Consider the following 17,638-nt stretch of genomic DNA (forward strand, 5'->3'; position numbering starts at 1 on the left):
CGCCTGCTCTCACTATTCGTCACATTTACTTGCGACGGTAACATATTCTTACCACGTGACTCATATTCTATAACCAATATATAGTATGACAACTGCCAACACTACAGAAAGAGAACAAACATTTTAATGACCGGACGGACAGTTCATATGTTTGTGAAAAAAAAAAAATTATCTGCACGAAAGAATTTTGAACCTGGGTCGCTGGAATAGTAGCCTAACACCATGACCACTAAACCACAAGGACGTAGAACGGAACGCCTTCACATCGCTTGATGTTATGCTTATTAAGCTTGGATCCTTCACTGTTTCTATTTTTGCTTCTTCTTTCACAGTTCAGTACACCTTCTTCCTGCTGTCATGCTTGATATGCGTTCAGTTCATGACGGGCTGTATACTGTGCCATCTTACCACTAAATATGAGGCGGATGCGATGGGGAGTTTCCCTTGTCACAGGCACAGTGACAGGACTTTAATATTTTAGAGGATCTGTAATTATTTCAAACGTCTAATTGTGGTTGACATATCACAGGAAGAAGCATCCTTTAAGTGGACTATTTATTCATATTTGATAAATATCATTTAATTATTAACTGTTTGGTAACTTTCTGATTGAAGATGATCTACGCCCTCCGCCTGCATTATCAACACTAGACGTTCTAGTTGAGTGGAAGTTAGACTGTTGGCTTGCTCTGTTTCCACCATTCTTCACAAAAGAAGAACTGTGAACACTCTGATACACAGAGGTAAACTTATATCAGATGAAAACCATCGCGGCAGGGAAATAAACCGTCAAACCTCTGCGTCCAGACAAAGTGGTAATCGGTAACAAGAAGTCAAATCAGCTCCCATGGAAAATTCAACCTCAGATGCAAGCAAGGCAATCATCACTAAAAGATTAGTACATGATGTTTCTTTCGTTCTGTGTGGCATCATAATGTATAATTGGGCTAATGTGCAACAAACATGGGATTAAACGCGCCTTTAGAACGCCTAAGAAAATCGAAGATAATTTGCGCCCTGTGAAGGACAGACATGGTCACACACTTCAGATCCCTACAGTATTACGTATGAATGTGACAGTAGCTAGATGGGGAAAGTACGCTCGAAACTTCCCCCAGCACTGTACCCAAACACCAATGCACATTGAGGGTAGGAGTCCAGAAACATCTGATTTTGCCGAATACTTCCTTATGAGAAAACATAGGACCTTCTTCGATCAGACAATATTTCTAGTTCTTGGTCCTAACTACTGCAACTCAGTCATCAAAGAGGCTGTAGAAATTACGATTTGTCCCAACAACTTTATAAGAGATACGAGCAATCTGTGAAATGGGAAACATGATGTCGAAAGACTAAACGTTTTTATTATTTTCTTATCTTAAAAATTTTCGTGTACTGACCAGCCGGAGAGTCGGCTATTTTTCAGCTAAATATCTGCCGAAGAGTTTGTGGAGCAAAGATAGGCCCACCTGAAAACACTTGTAATATGGTCCCCCGTTCTAGCATTTGGCTTATAAGCGTGGAAAACATCACAAAAATTTTGGTGAGAAGCGGATATAACTATTTCTTATTTAATTATGAGGCAATACAGACCGGAAGAAAACTTGGAAGGTTGGCTCATGTACGCACAATGTGGTGGTTGACTTGCTAGAGAAACACCTAAGACCCTGCAGAACGCACACAGTGTCTCAAGACTGATTTTTTTCTCCCCACTTTCCACTCTCCACTCCAACGAGCTTAGCGGGTTGATTTAGATCCCGCCCATTGCAGAGTCGAAGTTCCTTTCAGCCAATTACGAGGCTGCTGGTGTAAAACCTATTTTTGACCTACTTTTGTATCTGTATCCGTTTCTATGTCCGTTTGTAGTACTGCTTGTGTACAATGTTGTATCTCTCATGGAAATTCTTTGACTATGTATACATGTTTCAGTTATGTGAAACTTTTGAACGATGTTGTTTAAAACGTGCCTGCGAATTTAAATAACTACTGAAATGGTTGTTATATAATATACTGTAAATGACTTGGTCCATAGTTAGGGAACGTAGTGTTGAATGTAAAAGATGTGCGGAAGCGCCGCAGCTGCGGAAGTAACCTGGCGGCGTACAAAAGGTGTGGTTGGCGCGCAAGAGGCAACACATCCTATGTGATGGGAAGGGAGTCGGGGCTGAGCAGTGCTGCACTTAACGCCTCACTAGCAGCAGCTGATCATACTGGTTCATATTACTGGAGCTTTGTGGCCAGAAGAGCTTAAGGGAGCTATGTAAGTGGCTCGGATGCTGCATTTGGTGATACTATTATCATGGCATGGATTTTCGCCCTATAAATATAATTCCGACACCAAGAAGGTATACAACAGGGCGAAGCCAACAGTACAGCCACGACTGCATCACTGCCAGGTTAACAGCCACTGCAAATTACGCCACCAGTACCACCAGCATTCCACTGAATTGTTTATATTTGGCACTCTGTAAATTGACCAGGTATTTGCGAAATTTGGTTGATTTTATAATAATATTGCTAAAATCTTGATCTTACACCCGTGATTATCCTAAATTACAAACCTGGACAGGAATTCTATCCTAGTGAATTCAATTCCCAGTGTCCTAATTTACTATGAGAAAGTGGTTGAACTTGAATTTAATGCTGCTTTGTCATTTGCACAGTCAATTATATTTTTGAGTATGTCAAACGACTGCTTATGAAAGCGCATTTGTTATTTGAAGAATTATAGTTTGTTGTGCTTTGGTTAATTAATAATTAATAATAAGAATACTTCCCATTTCTCATACATATTGTTGTAGTTTTGTTGATGGGCATTGTTCTTCAAACTATGAGAGAAATGGCTCTGAGCACTATGGGACTCAACTTCTGAGGTCATGAGTCCCCTAGAACTTAGAACTAGTTAAACCTAACTAACCTAAGGACATCACACACATCCATGCCCGAGGCAGGATTCGAACCTGCGACCGTAGCGGTCTCGCGGTTCCAGACTGCATAGCCTAGAACCGCACGGCCACTTCGGCCGACAACTATGAGAGATTAAGGGTCCTCATGTACTAGGGTAGTTAGTTAATGAAACAATGCAAAGGCTCCCTCAGAGCCAGTGCAGTTAGATATGCATTCTGGTTAGTTCCTTCATACCGAGTTTAAGAAAGAACTATTTACTGTAATAAACTTCCTTTAATTTACGTCTATGGTCACAAACTTTTTGTTAACAGATTACCGGTTTCGGTCTTTAATGACCATCATCAGATCTGCTTCATAAAAACAAAATCCTATGAACCAGATCTGATGATGGTCATTAAAGACCGAAACCGGTAATCTGTTAACAAAATTTTCTGACCATAGACGTAAATGAAAGGATGTGTGTGGATATCCTTAGGTTAGTTAGGTTAAGTAGTTCTAAGTTCTAGGGGACCGGTGACCTCAGAAGTTAAGCCCCATTGTGCTCAGAGCCATTTGAACCATTTTTGAACCTGTTCTAAACAATGAAGTTATAGAATATGATCATTAGCAGACCTCCTGATTTAAACTGTGAATCATTTCACGCTTTTCTCTGTTCAGTATTGCTATTAATTTCACGTGTGTCGGTAGTTGGTTTTATAAACTGTTACACCTAGTTCATTTAAGGTACGTGTTGTTGAGAGGAATATGTTACTGTTTACTATCTCATTACCCATTTGTTTGTTAGTAGCACATTTATCTGAAAGGTTATGTTACTGTGTTGTAATGTGAACAGATAAGGAAAGAGTTTATTGTGTGTGTGTCAAGGAAGGATAGGTTAGCCTCAGCACTGCCTTCTGCTTTATCATTTTGTTTGACACAAGAATGCCTAATTATGCTGGCGACCTGTTTTAATATGCAATGTTACAATCTGCTTTTGTTCTGGGAGAACGTCTGTTCCTGACCCACCGTTTACTGTTGGTTATACTTTGCTGGGGTATTTCGGAAACGATTCCTAGTTTGTCCTGTTTCCATTAGCTTATCTCACGGTCACAACTACTTACAAATTCCTCGCAGGGGTATAGCGTCAGCGTCGATCGTCGTTTAAAGTGATCGGTGCTACCGTTACAGTCGGACTGAGGGGACTCGCAATTGGGAATACAAGGAAGGGGTTTAACTGCTCCGGTATTTACGTAACAACAGGGATTGGCGATTAATTGCAGTTGAATGAATAATCGTAATTAATCTGGTAAGTGATTGTGGATATACCGGTATTTCCTTCATATCAACTAATTTTAGATAATCGGTTATCCTTACCGTTAACCATTTCAGTTTTTACTTTTTCGTTTTAAAGACTGTATGTTGTTGACTTGCTAACTGTAGCTTGATTACGGAAGTAAATCCGACTACCGTCGAGTACTCATCGCGTAACATCGACAGAATTCGGAACACTTAAGGCCGACTGTGTTCTGTTTACGACTGCTGCCATCATGAACGACTTAAAAGTAGTGGCTTGTAAGTACCGAGGCGAATTCTTGTGTTGCGTATGCTGTTCAGAAATAAATGACGTAAGAAGTGTGTTTCAACATGAACATCCCGTGAGTTGTCAGCAACAGACGCAAATTAGTAAAGAAGCCCCCTTTCACGTAACCTCATCACAAGGCAGTAATGTCAGTCTTCCTCTTTTTACCACCCGAGTATGAGCTAGTCGGATTTCCATCTGTAACAAAGCCTTATTATTAAGTCTACTTTCCAAGTAATTTTTTGAAGATACTCGCTGAGTTAAAATCGTGGCATGAAACAAACCAAGTGTGGCATGAATATACTTTGATAGAAATATTATATAAATTGCTGTTCCTCATTTTGGTGCTTGTAAGCATATTCATTACAGTATCTATGCTGAGATCAACGATTGTAATTAAATTAATAATATATGTTAAATAGGTAGATATCGCTGTTAAAAATAAAGAAAATGACAACCATGTATTTCATAGTACCGGGCAACTATTGTTAGCTACAAAACGGGAACTTTACTTGAGGTAGCATCGCCCTGTTTTTTTGTAGAACAAACAATATTAGCGGAACACATTACAGACTAAACCTGTAACATGACAATAAATTGGTTGCTGAGAAACAGTTACTTTATTCCTTTAAATTATCGAAAATGCCAATTAATCGACTCTTACAGTAGCCCATGCCTTCTTGACAAAAATGGAAAACTTCCCGAAAATTTTAGACGAAAGTGAGAAACTGGAACCAATGTAACTCATTTCTGCAACAACGTGACAAAGTGTCCCCACACGTAAGTTATAATTTTGAGTGCATATGATGTGTGTGCTCAAGTGTTATCGAACCGAAGACTGCACAAGAGTGTGTCCCATTTTAGACATATTGTGGAAACGAATACTCTGCGAGAGACATTTCATCGTTGGTTCCGATATAATTCCTGGTCCCAGAAGGCACTACTACATCATGAACCGCTGTGTAGCTCTGTTACATCTTAGACAAGGGGTGTCCAACAGGTGGCCCAAGGAAAGTATCAATGCGGTCTAAGAAGTGGGAATCTAACACATGATCGGTAAAAGAAATTCCATAAAATTCCATTTGTGTTACGATAAACTGAAATATAATCCTAAAGAAAGGATGAAATACGCTGCAAAATTTTTGGATTCCATGCATGAATTTCAAAATAGGTTTTAGGATTTTTCAAAAAAGTAATCCGAATTTTTGTGTCCTTGTGACATCTCAAACTATATACATACGTCGTCTGAAGGTTTCCAACGAAAAGCAAAATTTCAACATGTTCTAGTATCTTGGTTGGACTTTTACAAATCATACCTGCTCTGAGACAGATAACCATTGCTGCACAGTGATGCGTTATATGATTACATCATCTTCGTTTGGAAGCCCATTGGTCTACGAACAGTTATTTTTAAGAGTAAAGCGCACGAAGAGTAAAAATAGAACCGAAATCTACAGCCTGAGAATTGCAACCGCTTCGATCAAGCCTAATATTGATACATTAGTTTCCCAAATTCAAATTCACGTTAATTCTATGATTTGCAGTTACTTATATTGTCACTGAAGAAGCTGAGTTGCATTGTCACCCTGGTGTAGTGGTTATGATGGCAGACTGTTGTATCGAGGGTCGTAAATTCAAAACTCACCCGAACTGTCAAATTTTAATTTCTGTATTCGGTTCCAGTACATTCTAGAAGTATCCACAAATGTCAAGAATCATTGTACTGGAATGTTCTGTAACAGCATATATACCGTATGTCTTCAGGCTGGGGACAGTTCGCTTCGCGCTCTTGTATGTGCAAGTGCTGAATAAACCTTCGTTAGGTGAAGTTAGTGTTCGTCATTCATCTACTTACACCATCTTCTACGTGAAAATATATAAAATTATTAATGAAATCTCACACGTAAAACGTAAAATTAATTCCATCTTGCATTTTTCTGAATAGGGAATCACAAATTAATAAATTCTAAACTACTTAAATGTGCTAACTATATACCTCCACCCATCCACTTTTTTTCTCAGCGGTTATTGTTAGTGTTAAGTATATGAGTATTATGTGCGGCCCAAAAATACTCCTCTGCTTCCAGTGCGGCCTAAGTAAACTAAAAGAAAGGATACCCCTGTCTTAGACAGTCTGTGGCTTGCCTGACAATGATGATGGGAGAGATTTTCACAGAGTATTAATGTGATAAGTTGACTCACTACGTACAGTACGATTTCTTTAAATATTTTTGTTTCATTAGCTAACTACAAATTAAATTTTTCCTTTTTAGCCACCAGTAGGTAGTTATTCCTCCGCTGGGCCCACTATTTTGCATCGAATTACGCATTATACTCTTCACGGACAAGTAAAGGAACAAACGACTGGGAAGAGGCTGAGCTGCAGTCAATGGCTGATTCCGATAACTTCTGGGCAAAGATCGTCTCTCGACGTAACTTCCGCATCACACGAGTCTGTGTGAGTAACTGTCATGCGCAATAAGCAGGGCTTTACGAAGACAGTTGAGCACGCAGTACCCTTTATCAGAATCTGCAGGTGGCGAGAGGCGAAGCTCGTAGAAAGACAAATTATTGAAAACCATCCGGATAGGGGTCAACCGACAGAATCCTACTTTGGCGATATTAGTGTACCCCGAATTCCACGAAATACGATCTGCATGACAAATAATCTGTACAGTCTCAATATTACTACGTACAAAACAGAGGAAGGCAGAAGGCGCAGTGAGTGCAGACTTGCCAACTCACCGACTTGTTACCCAGCTGCTTGATGCGACACGGCAGGTAGGCGTGCGTGCCCAGCTGGGCCGTTATGTTGGTAGCAGTGCTTGTGTCGAAGTAGGGCCCCGTGTAGAGGCCGCTGAACCTTTTGCTGTGCTGGTGCAGCACCGGCATCTCGGCTGTAACACACAAAACAACATCATCATCATCATCATCATCATCACCTCAAAGTCGCTCTCCTGGAAGTGAGTGTGGGCAAGTCCAAAACACTATATATCTGCGGTGTGTTTACACATTACAACACTTCCCCAGCACTGGTGACGTACAGGTAGCATTACCATGTAATGATGTAAGTACATGTGGAACATTAACCTCAGTGACGTGCCCTAAACATATTCACTCAAAAACACTTAAAAAAAGTGGAGACAAGAATTAATTTATTACGCAGTCTGGCCATATTCCATAAAAATATTTTAAGGTAGGGGATGCTTGATGATTGCAGGTGCAACGGGAAGAAATGTGATCACAGATGAAAATTTTAGTACATTTTCTGTTATGGTAAATTGTAGAAAACTCACAGTAACAGATCTCCACGTAGGGAGGTCAGCTGCTATGGATATTAGTACCTCTGTCTCTTACTGCACCTAACACATATCCATATATAACCTGAAATATATAACAGTCACGTTGAATAAACAGCAGTTAGTACCGGATTCGCGGCAACAACACTTACCTACTGAGCTGAAAAGCGTGCGTGGAGCTGCAAAATGTTTCTACTGATTAAAGTTTTAAAAAAGCTTATGCCATCTGCAGCTATGCTTCGCATTGATTAATATTCTTGGTGAAGTCATAATTCAGAGTATTCAGAGTATAAAGTTCGTACTCATATTAAGGACAGAGTTGTAAATCAATATAAAATCACGCGTGGGATCGTGTTCTGTAATATAAATGTCATAAAGAATGAAGACGTTTTATGAAATAAAAAGTAACCGCCTTCAGTTTCAATTATGATTTTACTTCAACATACTTTGCATTTCGAACTCTGTGGGCTCATCCTCAGATGCTCTGACCGTCTATTCAACTTTTTCTTTCTTCAGCTTTAGGTTAATTTTGGTCGTGGTAAGATTACAATAGCATAGAGGGTGTCCATAACGTTTATTCTAATTTTAAGAATAAAAATTAATTATATTTATGATGGTAACGTTTGTTTTTGTATTGGTCTGCTAGGGAACCCATAAACTTCCTGAACAGCTGTGTCTCACGCAACACTTTCAACACGGGAGCACTTTGTGAGCAATATCGCAAAAACGGCTTCCCTCAGGACAAAGTTCTATGTGTTATGTGGTGAGCAGAAACCATATCACCGATTACTGTGCAGCGAAAACTGGTGTCCCATTATGGGAAGAAAGCACCTAATGTCTGTCTGATTGATCAGGACTTAGAAACTTTTAGCAACGGGGTCGCTTCAGAAACGGGCAGACCGTCTGTTTCGTAAGAGACCGCATTCACGAGGGCGCCACAGAAATCGATTAGACAAGCTTCGCGGGAGCTTCAAGTGCCTAAGAGTACAATATATGAAGTGGTTTGCAAACGTCTTAAATTGTTAACCGCCACAGTGTCCAGATCCTGGGAGCAGAAAATTCGTATGCTGTACGAGAACACATCCAGGACAGTTCAGAGTTTAATGTGTGGTGAGGGTAATGTGTCATCGAGCGACTGGTCCATTTTTCTTCCTGAGAATAAATATAAGTGGGTATGTTTACGTAGACATGTTGGTGAATTATGTGGTTCTGCAGCTACAGGATACTCAAGACAATATCGTGTTTCTGCAAGGTGGCACTCCTCATCATTAGGCTGCGATTTTCTTGTAATAGCGCCTTCTCACCATATAAATCATTTTTTAGATTTGTCTTTGTTTTGTAAACTTCTGTTCACACTGTGCCACTTTATAATATACTATTGTAATCTTACCAGGACGAGAATTAACATGCATCTGTGAAAAAGAGTACACTATCAAAGCACCTGAAGATTCGGCTCCAGGCCTCGAAACGCATCTCACATTGAAATAAAATCACCATTGTGACTGAAGGCGGTTGCTCCTTATTTTACTAAAGTAATGCACTCATTGATAAACCACTGATAACAATGGATAAAATTAAGAAGATGTTTTAGGTGAATTTATGATTATTGTAACAATTCTAATGCAGTAATAAAGATTACACTTGTCCTGTGAATGATCACGTGCTAGACTGGTCACAATTTATAGAAAATATGAACAAAGAAAAGTTCTAGATATATCAGTAAAATCTGAATGCATGTATCTCAATAAGACTGTGCTGCCAACAGTATGCCTACCACACAGGTGAAGTGTGAAAAACTGGTATTGTATCACGTGCATCTGTCACTAATTACCTCTCTTGTACAACAGATGAAGTTTGAATACAACCGAAGAAGCATCCAAGACCTGAAAAGCTGCATTCAAATTCTACGCCGAGCTGCAAAATACATGCCACAACTTCACCACACTTATTGTAGCTAGTTGCACAAGAGTGACCATCATAAAGCAACCTCAAAGCAAGCCGCCAAATCTGTTGTTAGTCGCGAAAACGTGGAACTGACGAGGCAGTTGAACAGCCTCCGACTGAGAACCAGCAAGCAGAATGCAGAACCGAAGCAGAATAGAGAATCCTTTATCTTCCAGTTCAACACGGCTCGCAAATCCGTTACACGTACCGCGCAGACCTCTGATTGCCTCTCACAACCTACATTTATTTGAACCTGCATACTGTATTCATCCAATGGTCTTCCTGTACAATTTTTAACCGCCCCCCCCCCTCCCGCCACCTCCCCAAAGCTTCTCTTCGTTATCAAACTAATGACTGTTCCATGCCTCAGACTGTGTCCATTATAACGATCCCTTCTTTTAGAGTAACTTAATCATAAATTTCTGTTCGAATCAGAAATCATCATTTATTCTATTTGTCAATAATGAGGTGTTATCTAAAAGAGCTGCATAAATATTCGGTAAGGTCATAATAAGATTTGGAACTTGTGCGAAGAATGTCCACTTGTTTTAATTGTTGAGAAATTTAAAAATGTGCACTTCAGAAAATGTAGTATCCTATAACAGCAATGAATCACACCTGGGATACATCAACTCATACAAAGTTCTGGGGATAGCTGTATAGGGGGTGGTGTATGAAATGGAATGTTTACCTAGGCTTACCCGTATGTAAAGCAAGTGCGGACTTCATTTCACAGGTAGGATATGGGGAAAATTCAGTTAGACTACCTAAGCCGTCACTTTAAAGACACGGTGCTGATTCCCAACTTCTGGCACGAGAAAAGTCGATGCTCCAGAAGAATCATGAACACTATGACGCACCTCACGTTCAACCACGTCTGTTACAGGAAGCATATACATCGTATTGGTCTTTTCGTATCTTCACTGTACAACTGTGGTGATGAAAACAATGTCACTCACATCGTTGTCTCCACAAACCGATAAAAAGCAACAAGCCACCTCTTACATCTGGTGACCATTGGTTACTGTGTACCGGCATATATCATTGCACTGCTCTGCTTCTAAGACTTGGCCGGCCGGAGTGGCCGAGCGGTTCTACGCGCACAGTTTGGAACCGCGAACCGCTACGGTTCGCAAGTTCGAATCCTACCTCGGGCATGGATGTGTGTGATGTACTTAGGTTAGCTAGGTTTAAGTAGTTCTAAGTTCTAGGAGACTGATGACCTCCGATGCTAAGTCCCATAGTGCTCAGAGCCATTTGAACCATTTGAACCTTCTAAGACTTGAGAATATACCACCTTTTAGATGCCTTTTCTCTGGTGGAGGTAGACAACTTCCAATACGATTCTACGGTAATTTTATGTATTAATTCCAATGTTTCCCATGCTCTTCAGTGTGTTTAATATTACATGTAAGATGATGTCTTTATAAGTCCTCCTCAGATGCCAAAATAAAAAAAAATTACGTTTTGGACCCAGTATTAAGAATTATATATGGGGATATACCTCAGCCCTAGTTATTGCTCCCGTACCAACATCAAGGACAAGGTTAGAATAAAATATAGCACGTACAGATGTATTTAAACGGTCATTCTTTTAGCGCTTATAACGACATACTGTCAATTTTCTTTTTTTACTAAAACTACTTTATTTTAAAGTAATTGTAATAGTCTGACTATAAATGTTTTATTTGCGGTGAAGAATAAACATTTGTGTAGGAGACATGCAGTCATGATGCGTGAAGTCTGAAGTCATCAGTTTAGAAACTGACTCATTGCAAAACAATATCCGTTTTTTGTCTGACAAATTTCACTTGTTACTTTCCTTTTTATTTTTCCTCCTCATAGCTGCAATCTGTTGAGACTCATGTATTACTGTAAGTTTCTTTAAGTCTGAGTAATTGTTTATTTTTATCCAGTATTGTGTAATCTTCTATTATTTTGTATAACTAATACTCCCGGTATGTTATTGAGAAGTTTTACAGTGGAAATGCGTGTGATTCTGATCATGTGAAGGCAAATAACTGGCTTGCACAATGTCTGATTAGCCACCATAACGAAATCTCACTGAAATACTACCAACAGTAGTAATTATTGAGAACCTGACTCTTTAATTCACGAAGTACCATTTGGGCAGATTGTAAGCTGACACAGTTTTGAAAATAAGAAACCAAGCCAGTTATTTCCGCAACTTACAATGTTGTTGTTGTTGTTGTTGTGGTCTTCAGTCCTGAGACTGGTTTGATGCAGCTCTCGGTGCAAAATTGATATTTCTATTGATCGTCAGTTTATGTTCAAATGTTCAAATGTATGTGAATTCCTAAGGGACCAAAGTGCTGAGGTCATCGATCCCTAGACACACACACTTCTTAAACTAGCTCATGCTTAGCACAACACACACACCCATGCCTGAGGGAGGACTCGAGCATCCGGCGGGAGGGGCTGCGCAATCCCTGACATGGTGCCTCAAACCGCACAGCCACTCTCGGGCTGTAGAGTTAAACGCTCCAAACGCAAATAGAATGGGAGGAGACAGCAATATGTGACATAACGGGAAGTAACCCCTTCCGTGCACTCCACAGCAGTCTGCAGACTAAACACACACACGTCGGTGTAGAAGTGCGGTAGTGTGGACTGACTGACAAGCTCGTGAGCAGCAGCGGACCGTCAGCAAGCCATCTACATCTACATCTATACTCTGCAAACCACCGTGAGGTGCGTGGCGGAGGGTACATCCCACTGTACCAGTTATCAGGGTTTCTTCCTATTCCATTAACGTATGGAGCGCGGGACGAATGACTGTTAGAATGCCTCTGTGAGTGCATTAATTATTCTAATCTTATCCTCACAGTCCCTCTGTTAGCAATATGCAGCGGGTCGTAGCATATTCCTAGAGTCAATATTTAAAGCCGGTTCTTGAAACTTCGTTAACAGACTTTCTCGGGATAGTTTACATCTCTCTTCATGAGTCTGCCAGGTGAGTTTCTTCCATAAATCTGTGACACTCTGCCACGTATCAGACGCACCCGTGACCATTCATGCAGCCCTTTTCTGTATACGTTCAGTATCAACTGTTAGTCCTATTGAATATGGGTCCCACAAACTTCAGCAATATTCTAGAACCTCTCGCACGAGCGATTTGTAAGCAATCTCCTTTGTAAACTGATAGCACTTCAAAAAACTGTTCAAATGTGTGTGAAATCTTATGGGACTTAACTGCTAAGGTCATCAGTCCCTAAGCTTATACACTACTTAACCTAAATTATCCTAAGGATAAACACACACACCCATGCCCGAGGGAGGACTCCAACCTCCGCCGGGACCAGCCGCACAGTCCATGAGCGCAGCGCCTTAGACCGCTCGTCTAATCCCACGCGGCTATCGCACTTCTGCAGTAATCTACCAGTAAACCGAAGTCTACCACCTGCTTTACCCAAAACTGAACCTACATGTTATCATCTCATTTCATATCCGTACAGAGGGCTATACCTATGTGTTTGTATGAGTTGGACGATTCCAACAGTGACTAATTGATATTATAGTCATGGGATACTGCGTTTTTTCGGTTTGTGAAGTGCACATTTTTACACTTCTGAACATTCAGAGCAAGTTACCAATCTCTGCAACATTTTAAAATCCTATCAAGATCTGCTTGAATATTTATGGAGTTTCTCTCAGCCATCAGGGTGGCCCGTGGCGTCTCGTGTATCTGAGCGTCGGTAACACGAGCCTTCACCAGACGTGGCTGCCTTCAAGCGACTGCCGACACGATCGACCGCACTGACGAGGCCTCGACCGAGATATCGACTGGAGTCACGAGAGTCATAAATCGCGGCCCGTTATCATCCATCTATTTTGCACCGCCCACGCCAGGGAACAGGTCGTCACCGCTCTATTTATGTTCACAGCCGTCGCCGCCTTTACTAAGCGCCAAGCACTGTGTGCTGTGGTGTTTGAAGTTGTAGGGAGTGGGGAGGGGGGGGGGGGGGGAATGGGGGGCTGGTAGAATCCATCAGTGCGGCCGCCGGCTTTGAAACTCGACACTCTTGTCGGGGAAGAAGCAAGTCTCGCTCCACAAAAGCACGGCAGGGAATCAATGATCGCGCTGTTCCGCTATTAGTGCTGCTTCGGCACAAACGGAAGCGGACAACGATTGCAGGGTATCTCGTCTTCCTTTCATGTCCCAAGTAAACAATACTAGTGCTACGATTCTAGCAACCACAGAAGTGTCAACACCTTCACAGTTAAATGTGAAATGTGATGAAGAAAGAAATTGTAATGACCTGCCGAATGCCAATAATAAAGTACCTGTCTTTCAAGAAAACATTCTTAGAAACTTAAAAATTCAATCAGTCTAGTACACAGACTGTACACAATAATAATAATAATAATAATAATAAATCTGAATACTCTGATAAGAAGCTGACGAAACAATTGATCATATCTTGACTGTCGCTAAAAGATCGCTCAGACTGATTGAGAGCAGAGACACAATGTTCAAAATGGTTCAAATGGCTCTGAGCACTATGCGACTTAACTTCTGAGGTCACCAGTCGCCTAGAACTTAGAACTAATTAAACCTAACTAACCTAAGGACATCACACACATCCATGCCCGAGGCAGGATTCGAACCTGCGACCGTAGCGGTCGCTCGACTCCAGACTGTAGCGCCTAGAACCGCACGGCCACTCCGGCCGGCAGAGACACATGGCTGTGACACAAATGATCCACTGGAAATTATGACAAAATTGCCGTCTACCGGTTACGGGGAACTGGTGAGACCACAAGCCAAATAAAATTGTCGAAAACAAACTTAAAATCACTGTGGGTCGAAAACAAACGTAAAATTACTGTGGGTCGAAAACAAACGTAAAATGACTTTGGGACTCCCCACTTCAGACGAATCGACTGCTGGTTCAAAGTACACCAGACATCACAGCAGCTGAAGAAAAGAAAGTGTGGAAAACTGTAATTGCTACCACAGCAGAACCGACAGGAGACAAAAGAACCGACGAAATAAAGACTTGAAACACTCGGCACATACGAGGCTCTGGTATAAAAACGTGAGAGTGGTATGGCTCTGAGCACTATGGATCTTAACTTCTGAGGTCAGCAGTCCCCTAGAACTTAGAACTACTTAGACCTAACTGACCTACGGACATCACACACATCCATGCCCGAGGCAGGATTCGAACCTGCGACCGTAGCGGTCGCGCGGTTCCAGACTGAGGAGCCACGGGTCGTAACACATCTGAAATGTAACGTCCACTGTTCAAAGTGCCGTCAATGCAAACAAGAGGTTACCGAGACGTGCAACCAATGACACCCCATACCATCACGCCGGGTGATACGCCAGTATGGCGATGACGAATACACGTTTCCAATGTGCGTTCACCGCGATGTCGCCAAACACGGGTGTGACCATCATGATGCTGTAAACAATGCTGTAAATCCGAAAAAATGACGTTTTGCCATTCGTGCACCCAGGTTCGTCGTTGAGTACACCATGGCAGGCGCTCCTGTCTGTGATGCAGCGTCAAGGGTAACCGCAGCCATAGTCTCCGAGCTGATAGTCCATGCTGCTGTTCGTGCAGGTGGTTGCTGTCTTGCAAACGTCCCCATCTGTTGACTCAGGGATCGAGACGTGGCTGCACGATCCGTTACAGCTCTGCGGCTAAGATGCCTGTCATCTCGACTGCTAGTGATACGAGGCCGTTGGGATCCAGCGCGGCGTTCCGTATTACCCTCCTGAAACCACTGATTCCATATTCTTCTAACAGTCATTGGATCTCGACCGACTCGAGCAACAATGTCGCGATACGATAAACGGCAATCGCGATAGGGTGCAATCCGACCTTTTTCAGAGTCGGAAACGTGATGGTATGCATTTCTCCTCCTTACACGAGCTATCACAACAACGTTTCACCATGCAACGCCGGTCAACTGCTGTTTGTGTATGGGAAACTTTCCTCATATCACCGGCGCCAACCTTGTGTGAATGCTCTGAAAAGCTAATCATTTGCATATCAGAGCATCTTCTTCCTGTCGGTTAAATTTCGCGTCTGTAGCACGTCATCTCCGTGGTGTAGCAATTTTAATGGCCAGTAGTGTAATACCAACACAACAGAATGTTTGACTTTATTGGCGGAGCCACAACCTCGCCTCTGCATGCCTGGTTCAGCACTATCAAAATGCAGTCCTCGAAGGTGTTGTTTAAGTAATCGAGTGTATGGATTACGATCGATGACACAGTGAACCCAAGGCATCGGATTATCACAGCGCTCGCGTCTGGTCTGGCGTTCTCATGCTGAAGTAGAGTGTGCTCGAACAGTTTCTGCAGTTAGAAAACAGATTACAGAACGCTTTTGTCACGCACCAACGTAGATACGTTATACATCGCAATGTTACGCGCTTCTTTTCGGAGCCTTCTACCGGCAGAGGATAGCAACTTCTGTCACCGAAGCTATTAATTCGACAGGGTCATTTGCATGAGATAAATAATATCTCAGCCTATACTGAGAACGGAATAAAAATTTCGGAGGCATTACCTTTTAGCACCCCCTCGTTGGCGAATGCTTCCTGTACTGCTAACGTTGAAGCGGGGAGGACGCTCACTACCTTTGACGGTTTGTTAGCGCTAGCGACTGTCATCTGTCATCGGAACACGAGCGGACACCAGCGAATGAGAACCAAACACGGCCGGATGCAGTTCTCTCGCTCTCGCCTACCGTTTATACTTGAGAGAATTCTCGTTAATCGACGGTCATTCGCCTGGCTTCGTCACAACATTGACGAATATTCTTAGTAAACGTTATTGAGTTCATGACCAGCGACCGTCTACAGGCTTTATGACTCATATCCGAACAGAAGCTCCTGTCACACAACATAGAATTCACATTTCACGACATCGGGTATAGTTCATGGACTAAAATCAAAAGAGTAACATTACTTCGCGCCAGTGGAAATTCAATTCCGCCCTGTGGCATTTCGTCGAATGGCCGCTGTTTCTGGTCATCTCTTGCGCGGAAACTGCGCAGGCCTGTTATTGGTTTTCGGATTAACGGTTTCGTTGTGTCAGGCGTGATAATAGGGACTATTTACATAAATTCTAACATTTGTCGCGGCTGGCGAAATCCGCCGCTGCCGCCGATTCGAGCACCGCCTCCCGTGACCATAAACAATAAATCCTGTTGTTCTAAACAACGCTATCCCGGCGTTAACTACTAACTCGTGTGCGAAGTGCTTATGCGAACCGGAACGCCAGCTTTGTCATGAAACAGTGCGCCGTATTATCTGTGAGTGGTGTCGTGGGCCCCCGGGTGGCAGTTTGATATCGACCTTCTGGAGCGGAATTGGCACAATTTGTTACGTGAATGATCGTTCTCCATCAACTACATTATGCAACGGGAAAGTCAATTAGTTACTGGAAAGGTTATCCAAATTAAAGAAGAAGTGAAGTACATTAGTCCATAAAGTACTGTTAACACTTATAAAGTAATCAGTGTAATTACATAAATCTGCAACCAGCCACATTTTTGAAATGTTTATTTATTCTATGAACCGATTTTCGAACTTTTCAGGGTCATCTTTAGATGGTGTACAGAAGGTTACATAGATATTTAGAACCATAATGCTGGGTGCTGGCTCTTTGATAAGGAGGTGGAACACTGATTAGCAGTTGATCGAGACATCAATCAGAGACACGCAACAGGACGAAAAATTTTGCAGATGACATGCTCTAAGGGGAAAAAAAACCGACGAAAAAGGGCACAGAACCCGATGTATAATAATGCAGTTAATTTAGCAATGTAATCTTAAGAAATTAAAAAAAAATTGACCCACGGAAGATGACACATAGGTGTCGAAACATGTCTGGGTGAATATAAAAATAAAAGAAAACAAATTAATTGTGTTCGCATAAGGCTGATTTTCA

General features: G+C 41.8%; 1 protein-coding gene across 1 annotated transcript in view; it reads right to left on the reverse strand.

The window, feature by feature from the left end:
* LOC126419403 (protein sidekick-2-like) overlaps window positions 1-17,638 on the reverse strand; it is a 942,205-nt gene that overhangs the window by 381,799 nt on the left and 542,768 nt on the right. Inside the window, exon 3 of the mRNA XM_050086592.1 lies at window positions 7,211-7,362. Within this exon, the coding sequence (XP_049942549.1) occupies window positions 7,211-7,362 (152 nt within the window). The remainder of the gene's footprint in view (window positions 1-7,210; window positions 7,363-17,638) is intronic.

This window comes from Schistocerca serialis, chromosome 9 (assembly GCF_023864345.2).
Source record: "Schistocerca serialis cubense isolate TAMUIC-IGC-003099 chromosome 9, iqSchSeri2.2, whole genome shotgun sequence".
Lineage (NCBI taxonomy): Eukaryota > Metazoa > Arthropoda > Insecta > Orthoptera > Acrididae > Schistocerca > Schistocerca serialis.